General features: G+C 33.8%; 2 protein-coding genes across 4 annotated transcripts in view; one reads left to right on the forward strand and one right to left on the reverse strand.

Moving 5' to 3' along the window:
• The first annotated feature begins 1,108 nt into the window (after window positions 1-1,108).
• On the forward strand, window positions 1,109-5,366 carry LOC107483059 (myb family transcription factor PHL7). 3 transcript variants are annotated; one of them, XM_016103661.3, is made up of 7 exons: window positions 1,109-1,277; window positions 2,937-3,146; window positions 3,243-3,319; window positions 3,402-3,444; window positions 3,554-3,614; window positions 3,809-3,878; window positions 4,680-5,366. In XM_016103661.3, the coding sequence occupies exons 2-7, from the start codon at window positions 2,948-2,950 to the stop codon at window positions 5,187-5,189; spliced, it is 960 nt and encodes a 319-aa protein (XP_015959147.1). In that variant the 5' UTR covers window positions 1,109-1,277; window positions 2,937-2,947; the 3' UTR covers window positions 5,190-5,366. The 3 variants fall into 3 exon arrangements, with proteins under 3 accessions (XP_015959147.1, XP_020995627.1, XP_015959148.1); XM_021139968.2 differs by having other exon boundaries at window positions 3,557-3,614; XM_016103662.3 differs by lacking the exon at window positions 1,109-1,277 and adding an exon at window positions 2,085-2,709.
• A 1,558-nt stretch (window positions 5,367-6,924) lies between these two features.
• Window positions 6,925-10,064, reverse strand: part of LOC107483061 (uncharacterized) — a 4,335-nt gene continuing 1,195 nt past the window's right edge. Inside the window, exons 5-12 of the mRNA XM_016103664.3 lie at window positions 9,965-10,059; window positions 9,434-9,557; window positions 8,903-8,993; window positions 8,724-8,806; window positions 8,470-8,649; window positions 8,169-8,309; window positions 7,677-7,814; window positions 6,925-7,488 (exon numbers count right to left, since the gene is read on the reverse strand). Coding sequence (XP_015959150.1) covers window positions 7,276-7,488; window positions 7,677-7,814; window positions 8,169-8,309; window positions 8,470-8,649; window positions 8,724-8,806; window positions 8,903-8,993; window positions 9,434-9,557; window positions 9,965-10,059 — 1,065 coding nt within the window. The 3' untranslated portion in view covers window positions 6,925-7,275. The remainder of the gene's footprint in view (window positions 7,489-7,676; window positions 7,815-8,168; window positions 8,310-8,469; window positions 8,650-8,723; window positions 8,807-8,902; window positions 8,994-9,433; window positions 9,558-9,964; window positions 10,060-10,064) is intronic.

A 10,064-nucleotide genomic window follows, 5' to 3' on the forward strand; every position in this document is an offset into this window, starting at 1 on the left:
ACTATATCAGCGAAATCCTATATTATATTAAGATTATTATTATGTTATATCATATTAAAATCCAAATTTATTTTCTTCCAAATAATGGTCGATGGACCAAGACTTAAATGATTGGGTGGAAAAATACCAGAAAGAAGACTTTGAAATATTTGACTCAAGGAATGGACAAGAAAGAGTGGTTTGGTTAAATAATAAATAGTTCAATTCAATATTTCAAAGGCACCCCTGCCAAGGAATCCATATATGCTAATAATTAATTTAAGAGCATATATGAAAGCAAAGTACTACTAAGGAAAATCCTATACATAGAAGCCCTAGTAAAAAATGGTTGGCATGTATGTTGAGTGAATTTTACTTGTAATATCAATGATTTGTTATTTTGAAGTTTTTTTTTTAAGTTAAGAGTGAAATTTAAATTTGTAACTTTTTAGGTGAGTATGAAAAAATTATATCATTTAAATTATAATTCGTTGGTTTTTGAAATTGTTCTTTTAAGTAAAAGAAAAAAAAGTTATGTCATCTTTTTATATCTAATTGTTAAAAGATACAAAATAAAAAAAATTTGTATTTATATTATACCTATGATATTAAATATACAATCATACACATATTTACATAAAAAATAATCACTAATAAATTGTTTGTAAAAAAACATACAATATAATAATATTTATATTTATAATCAAAACACGAATAAAATAACTGATTTTTCATGTTTATAAAAACATTTTTAATTCCATTTAAAATATTTGATTATTTTACTACAAAAATTTAATGATTTTAATAATTAATTATGTTGTAAAAAATATAAATATATTATGATCGGTATATGATATTGAATAATTTTTTTAAAAATATATTTTTTATTTTTTTAATATTTTTATTTTTATTACTAATATTTTGTTAAACACAACAAAAAATAATAAAAAATATTTTTTTACTAAAATTTGTTTGATAACTTAATAGTACTTAAACAAGCTCTTAATATTTTTTCTTCAAAATTCTTAAAACTTGGTAGTTGTGTGTGATATTTCCATTGCCACTTTTTATCATATAATTAAAACAAAAAACTGAAAAAAAAAAAGAAATAGAATCCAATCCATAGGACCAAAGGAAATGCCATTGGAGGGGTATGAGTGTGTGTGTCACTGCATAGCAAGAGAGAGAGAGAGAGAAGAGAGAGAAGAGAGAGAAACAGCACAGAACTACACAGCTCCGAAATTGAAGGGAGCGAAATTTTTTTGTTATGCGTTGTCGTTTGGATTGCGTAGATCTGGGTACGTTTCCATTCCTTCTTCTTCTTCTTCTTCTTCTTCTTCCCCCTTTCAATCACAATCTCTTTTCTCTCTCTGAAGCTGCTTCTGCTTCTGCTTCTGCTTCTGCATTTCCTTTCCTTTGTTTCTTAACTTTTTTGGCGACCCTTTTGGCATTAATTCCTTTGAGCTTCAACTCAGTGCTACTCTTCTCTATTGCATCACCCTCAAGTTTGTGTTTTTAATTTCAAGCCTTTGACTTTCTACTTTTTCAAAATTGCACCCTACACTTTGTAACGCTCCGTGCTTTGCGACTAGAGAATGGGAGCTTTTCTCACTTTTATTTTTTTAAAGTTGTAAAATTTTCAGATTTTCGTGATCATTCAAGAGTTGGGTCATTCTAATTTCGGGTCATAACCCCAATTTTGGGGGGATGTAAAAATTTAGTAATTGGTTTATTAGAGTTGAGGTTCTTCAATTTTGAGGGTGTGGCCTGATATTCATAGGTATTAATGTGATGAAAATTCAATTAGTCAACTTTGAAGAATATTGCCCTGTTCTCTAATGTTGCTAGGTTGCATCAGATGTTGTATGAGAATGAATATAATAATAGTCTTTGCTTTAAGCAACAATAATGATGCTTTTTAGTTCTCTGCCAATAATATGATGATATCTTTGTGACTTAGTAAAGTTTAAGGAGAAATCAACCTCATTTAGGGATAAGTACCTCAAATTGTGTTGGTATCACCTTTTATTCTGGCCTACTACAGCTGATTGAGCTGAAAATTTGGTTCATCCTTCTATCAATGTATCTAGCTAAAAATTGTATCCAAATATATTATTTCAAGGATGTAAGAAATTTTCAGAGTCATGGTAAAATGGGATAGAGGGAGGATTAGATAAGTTGGATGGTTATTGGAGAGGGATAATTTGGTGTTAGGGGGAAGCATAGTTATATTTTAAAGTATATTGTTCCGAAGTGCCTTAGGAAGCTAAATGTCATTTTGTATAAGTATATTGTAAAATGTAGATAATGATTTGATGCCTTTATCGAGTGCCATTTTGTAAAAGAACAAGAAAAGTTAACCTAGTTCAAGACCACTTAGCTTAAGTTGCTTAGACATTGGAACGTTGTGCTTTTGTATCAGAAGGTTTGAGGTTCTCCTAAAAGCTCAACTGATGAGAGAAGTGAAGGAAGAAATTCGCTTTAGATGAAGAACAAAATGAACAAGTGTCTACTGGTCTTGAGTTTGTGATAGTGTGTACTCTCGACTATGGACAGTGGTGTTCATGGTAAATATTGCTGTGTTGAAGGATCTACATATTGCAGTCAATACTTCTTGGATACATGGGAGTGTTTGTTAAGGTCAAAATATGTTGCGACTTGCAAACAATGATATCTATAGTTGGTTGAGGGAGGATCTCTATAATGTAACGCTCCATGATCAAACAAAATGTGAGTAGATCTTAGATTAGGTAGTGGGATCATAACATGTTAATTTCAATTTTTCATTTAGGAATATTTGAGGTTACTCTTGAAGAAATTCCTTTCTTGATTGTGTTGTGTGCATATCTCTGATTGTTCCCCATTTCTTTGACAACCTGTTCAAATAGGCAGTAAGGTTCAGGATGTCAGTACTAATTTCCACATTATATTCTGTTATTTTTTATGTTTTCTGTCAGATAAATGACAAATGTATCATCAAAAGAGTGTCCCTAGTTCAAGTTTAATCGGAAGCAATTCATTGGTTCATGGTAGTAGCACAATGGATCCTGGCAATGGAGACAATCTTTCCAACAACCCTAATCTCGCCTCAAAGCAACGTTTACGGTGGACACATGAGCTACATGAGCGCTTTGTTGATGCTGTGGCACAACTTGGTGGACCAGATCGTGAGTATTACCCCCCGGCTTTTTGTTGGATGAAGAAATTATCTAACATATATGCTTGAGTATTAGATTCTCAAACTATCCCTTTTTCCCCCTCAGGCGCTACACCGAAAGGTGTCCTTAGAGTTATGGGTGTGCAAGGCTTAACAATCTACCATGTGAAAAGTCATTTACAGGTAACGTGTTTCCAGGGTCTCTCGGTATCTGTTATTCTAATTCATTTCCTCTTTGTTCACTCTGCTGTTCTGCTGCATCCAGAAATATCGTCTAGCAAAGTACCTACCTGATTCCTCGTCTGATGGTATGTCTCTGAGTTTCACTGTTTCAAATTTCACATATATGAGTATATTCATTATACTTTGAATTCTCCCTTAGATTTGATTGGTGATAACTTCTAAAATTGTTTGTAGAAGGAAAGAAAACTGACAAGAAAGAAGCAGGGGATATGCTTTCCAATCTAGATGGTTCACCGTGAGTATACACGCGATTATTTATCCCCCCATTACTAATGCACATTTAGCTAGACAACTATATCTTATGCTTACTATGTGTTCAATGCATTGAAGCTGTTGCTGGGAGAAAAAGTAACTTGCTTTTTTTTTCCCCTCAAAAGTTCTGGTGGTATATAAATGACTGAAATTATGTGTGGTCTTGTCTGTCTGCAGTGGGATGCAAATTACTGAAGCATTAAAGCTTCAAATGGAGGTGCAGAAACGCCTACATGAACAATTGGAGGTAAATTTTATTGAACTGATCTAATGGCTTATATTACATTAACATATTTGGTTATTTATTGTATCACATTTAATTATGCGAGATGAAGTGATGAGTTTGATATCTAATTTATGCGAGTCAACACTAATTGTTTTTTATTACATAAAAAACTATACACTAGGTTTTATATCCAAGGTGTATATACTGATCAACACATTTGCATGAGTAATGCCGCTACCAGTTGAGATTTTAATTATAAGAGCCTCTGCCTGAGTAGTACCCTATAGCCCTAAACTGTCTTGCACAATACACAATTGTATTATCAAATCTACATGCATTTGCAGACAAATTTACCAAACTCTAATTTAAGGGAAGATGATAAATTTACATGAATGCATTTACAGGGCATTAATTGTAACATGTTAATGTAATTTTTTTTTTATTTTAAGGCCTTTTTTCAAGGAATAGTGTGAGCTAGTTCCTATGTAAGCAAGATAATTGTTGAAAAGATTGTTTTGACAAGATATACTGCATGGTTTTGTGATGGCAAGAGAGAATCAGCACACCATTGATCATTCATCATATTTTGATCATGTAAACAATTTATAATTCTTGAAAGTTCTATATACTTAAAGACTTGTGATTGTAGAGGAATCAATGACCTTTCTTGGATGTCTTTGACTTGCGAAATTCCAAAATATTTCTACCTTTGTTATAAAAACAAATACATGCATTTTTTTCCTTCAGAGTTTTGTTTTTTAAATTAAGAATCAATTCAATATGCTGAATGGTGAATTATAATCATATTTTGATATGGAACAGGTTCAGAGGCAGCTACAATTGAGGATAGAAGCCCAGGGTAAATACTTAAAAAAGATAATTGAAGAGCAACAACGGCTCAGTGGGGTTCTTTCAGATGTACCCGGCTCTGGGATTGCTGGGCAAGTTCCAGAAGATACCTGCCCAGATCCTGATAACAAGACTGATCCGGCAACTCCTGATCCGGAGAAAGCAGCCAAAGAACGTGCCCCAGCAAAGAGTCTTTCAAATGAATCTTTTTCGTCTCACCACGAACCGTTGACACCAGATTCTGGTTCCCCTGCTGACAGCCCCAAAGGGGAGAGATCAACCAAGAGGCAAAAAGTAAGTGTGGAGGCAACATTTTCCAAACCGGATATGGTGCTCCCGCATCAGATACTGGAGTCGAGCATGTCGTCGTACCAGCAATCAAGCACCGTTTTCCTTACACAAGATCAATTTGATCCATCATTGGGTATGTCTGCTAGAAATAGTGAGGAATTGGAGAAGGTTGGTAGTGGCAGTAACATTTGATTGGCTGTAATGTGTAGTAGCTAGTGCACTAGGACTGACTCTGTCAACTTTCTAAGCTTAGTTTCTGTGTTATATTATGTACTCCTTAGTGGATGAAGGAACCTGTTCTTAACAGATTCCTAAGGTCTAGTTTTCAGTTCAATACTTACCAAATACTAAGCCTTTTAATTTCATTTAGTGAGCTGATTTGAATTGGGGTTAAAGAAAGCATCTAGTAAACTGCTGCATAAACCTATTTATTCTGCATCATTTCGCTGTCTCTGTTGGGGTATACGTTAATGTTTGCTTATGCCAATAATAAAACTATATGTTGCTGTTTGTAATGTATAGATGTTTGCATGGAAAAATCTTGCAGATGATGTTGCTTTATTTCAAGAAAAATGTTATTAATGAAATCTGATATAAACAAGACAAGATTCTAAAAGTTACATGTTGAACCGTGTTTGAGTCCTTTTAAGCTAGTCAAAGTTGGAATCAAATTATCAAGTGCAACTTTTGAATTTGAATATCTTACAATGGTGGGTCACCCCTAGAATCCTGCTGAGTTTTGGAAAAAGAAAGAACTTCATGTTAATGGAAAAAAAGGGGAAAAAATATTATTTGTCTTAAACTTTTCCCTCTCCCACTCCCATACTCTAGGGGTGGCAAACAGGAAAGTCCACCCCGCCAAAAGCCCGCTCCGTTTTGCTTAGTGAGGCAGTTCTAAATTTTCTTTCCGCTCTGCCTGACGGCGGGCTACTGCAAAGCCCGTCAAATCTCTTTTTTTGTTTTTCTATAATTTATTAAATATTAAATAATATATAAAATTTCATAACCATTTCAATAAATTTATAATTTCTAAAGATATAAAAACATTATAATTTTTAAATTCACAAACATTAAAGTCTTTATAATTATAAATATGTAATAAACATAATTATAAACCAAGTTTTTTTAAACAAAATAATAAAACTAACATTGTCCAAAGCAAAACAAACATTGTCTAAAACATATAATTAAATAACTTCAAGTTTATAATCAATCAAACATAATTCAAAATATAACTTAGAATATTTTCAATTATCATCTTCATCCTCTTGTAAATCAATAATATCATAAAAATTTGTAAAAAAATGGCCTTGACCAAAAAAACTCTTGGTCCGGCGGGGAAGTCTGCCCTGCTTCGCCAAAGTCCACGGATTAGGCGGTGCGAGTTAGACAGGCTTTTTAGGTTTGGCTATTTCAATTTTCCAGGCCAGCCTGCCTTTTTAGCGGGTTACGCGGGTCGACCGGTGAGTTTCGACTCATTTGCTACCCCTACTCCCATCAACAAGTTATCCATTTTTGTTTTTTCAAGTTTTAATTATATATAAAATAAAAAATTGATAAAAAAGCATTATCCAGAAAATATAAAAAGTCCTTACCCTAAAGATTAAATATAAGAAATATTTGATATGTGAGACAAGATAGACCAAACGTCAAACGATGTTTAAGTATAGAAATTAGACATTGTAATATCACTGGTGAGAAGCATTGTATTTTGATAGTAATGTCAATGCAAACATTAAGAAGAATTCATTTCAAAATTTCAGATGTCACATTATCCATTACAGTTGGTTAGGAATTTGGGAAGAGGATAATGTTACCAAGCTACTTCAAGTGTCTTATAGTTTATGTCAGAAATGTTATCTAATCACACAAGAAGCACCAAGTTTACAGAATGCAACACAGAGATGAGTCACATCCAAAGCCTCTCAATAAACAATTGGTATAATCAGGGCCAAGTCTACAAAGCATTATTTTTTGCTCATTTAGTAGTACATTCTTGAATTTTCCTAAAAGATAACCAACTAGTCAAGCTACAAAGAAAGTTGGATTTCATGGGCTACCTAACAATATCAATGCATTTTACATTGGCAGCCCGGTGCATAAGCATTCCATGTTAGCGCAGGGTCCAGGAAAAGGCCGCACCCAAAGGATATAATGTAGGCGGCCTAACCTGATAATTACATCAGTGGCTGATTCCACAGGTTAAAAAATTTTTACATTGATGTGGAAAAATTTTACAATAAGATGGATTACAAGATGCAATAGCAACCAAGACTAATCAAGATGACTGGTGTCTTTGATGGAAAGATCCCCTTGGCATGCAACAACGCCGCAGGCGTCGACTAAGGGACTCGATCTTTTCTAACCCGTCGGATTTAATCTTCTTTGCTTTATCAGGTTTCTTCTTCTTCTTCTTTTCCTTTTGACTCTTTTCGTCTTCTTTCTTGTCCGGCAAGATTTCTCTCATGCTTCCCATGGGAGTAAAGAATAACTTGCATATTTCGATATAATTTACATGCGAAGTACAAAACACCAATGTCAATTTATGGATTACCATATCACTTTGATATATAACTTAGCAGGCAAGTAACTGCCACATTACTATTGCACATCTTCAAATCAATTTTGTGCTCTTAACTGATGAATAAATCAAAGATAGAAATAGAGATAGAGACAGACCTCAGAAGCATTATCCTCAGCTCCATGATCTGTAGTAGGTTCCTCGTCGCTGTTTCCCATAATGGAACATCTGCCCCAGCTTTCTCTAGTTGAGCTATTACATGAGTAAGAATCTCGGTTCAAGACATCTGGCTCGTCCTGTAAAATCATTAAACATCATTTCAAAGAAAGACTAAATCTGCAAACTGACATGTTTAAACCACTAAAGACATCAGTAGCAGAAAGCAAACAATTTCTACAGGAAATAAAAAAATATTTCTATAAAAAATAGAAACAACATAAGATAAACTTAAATGTCAGTGGTACCGAAAACTATGTCAATCTTATTTCTCAGCACAAAGGTTTTATGCAAATTGAGGACGCAAACTGTGCGGCCGTTAACTATTCGAATAGCCTTTAAGTCTACATCATGGCCTTAAAGGTAACGGATGATTAAACAGAATAAAAGTTTCAAAGGAAAATAGCATAGGCAGATGGAAGGAGAGATCTTACTGTAGTCACTGGGACAACTTCTGAGGGAAGGCCTCCAACTGAGTCTACAAATGAAGCGTTCGGAGCAGAAGAAGATGAACTTGCAGCATCGGTAGTTGATGCTGCAGACCGCAGACTAGAGAGTATCTCATACAACAGGCTCTACCAATAAAAGCAAGAGCAGATTAGTAACTAAAAATCTGATAACATAAGTTGCACAAGAAGCTTGGTGATGTATCATTCTGGTTCATAAGTTGCATTATGGGTGCAAAGTGATTTCATCAAGAAATAGAATTCTATACATTATGCTTATTAATATTACCTCATCCAAACCAGAACCAAGTCTCAAACTCCCCAGATTGAAATATTTATCAACCTTTCGAGTTCTAGGAATTGGAGGAGGGTGGAGCACCTTACAGAAGAAAACAGCAACTGAATCAAAAAAGGACTGTGGTCGAGAGGAGTTGTGATCGCCATTAAATCTTATGACATTTTTATCACCCTACAAATTTAGAGATCATGTAAGATATTTTGGCTATGTTAAACAAGCACATTGACTCAGATTGGAAATAATACCGCATAAACTTTGGAGATGAGTTCAGTGTGGTGGGGCTGAATAAATTTGTCATCGTTAATAGCTCTGGCGAAAAAAAATGTTTGTCCAGAAAATAAATGCTATTAAATTTGAACTGGTCTAAATACACCATAACATATCAAATAAACAGAAGAAAGAAACAAAAATTTGGCTTCAAAATTAATACATACCGGCAAAAGTTTAAGGTCCATGATATCAAACTTCGCCTTCTTTTCGATAACCCTCCGCATGTATTGAACAGCCATTTTAACCTGGTGGACCAATGCAGCAAAATTAAAAGAACATACAAAAAATTCAAACTAACCAATGTCAACCATGACAAGAAAGTAGATTGAAACCTCTAAGATGAAAGAGTATCCACTCCACAGATAGTTAACAATAATCCTATTTCCCAATCCTTTCAATCAAACAGCAAAGTGATCCTCTAAATTTCGAGGGAAGGAAAATAAGAAACCCAGAAGCATTTTAACCAATGCATAAACCCAGAACTGTAAGTTTGTAACAGCATCTTCACTTATTACTTCATACTACTGCCAAAAACTTATTCACTTATGGTATTGCATTAATCACTTATTCACTTACTCTTCACAATATGGAGATCCTACTTCATTTAATCATTTTTAGTTGCTACTACAAAGGAAAGATAGCATCTTAAGTCCTATGAATATAGAATGAGGGAGAGAGAATGTACAGTGAACTTTGGAAGCCGAATTTTATAAACATCCACGAGCTCCATCATCAGAGTATACAAGTTTGAAAAGGCACTATCCAACACCATTCCAGCAATATAAGGGTCTTCAGCTCCATAAAGAATGCTACATCACACCAAAGTAAAGTGCATAGTCAATTATACCATTGATTTCTCTCACTAATTTTTTTGGTTCCTATAATCTAGATTAATGTACTTGTGATATTAATAATATAGATACCCGAAGGAGTTCAAAAGTTATTTGTAAGGATAAAAAATTGAAGGCTTTTTTTTAGTATGAAATAAATACCTATTTTTAAATGTTTTAGATGATAAAAATTTATGGTGCAAGGATTAGGAAAAAAAGTGAAAAGAAAAGATAAAAAAGACTAATTACAGCCAACACAAAAAACTTTATACAAACCAAAATCGAAATGGCCTATATTATAAAGACTAAAAGCACATTCAAGCCTAAAATCAATTGACCAAGAAATTCTTGCAAAAATCAAACTAGTTGATTGGAAATTGTAGTACCTAGTAACGGCACCCATTGATCGTCCCCAGAGACCTATACCTGATATTTGCTTGTTGCTTCTTAAATATGACACTGCCATCTTGAGATCATCTTTCTACA

Source organism: Arachis duranensis, chromosome 4 (assembly GCF_000817695.3).
Source record: "Arachis duranensis cultivar V14167 chromosome 4, aradu.V14167.gnm2.J7QH, whole genome shotgun sequence".
Taxonomy (NCBI): Eukaryota; Viridiplantae; Streptophyta; class Magnoliopsida; order Fabales; family Fabaceae; genus Arachis; species Arachis duranensis.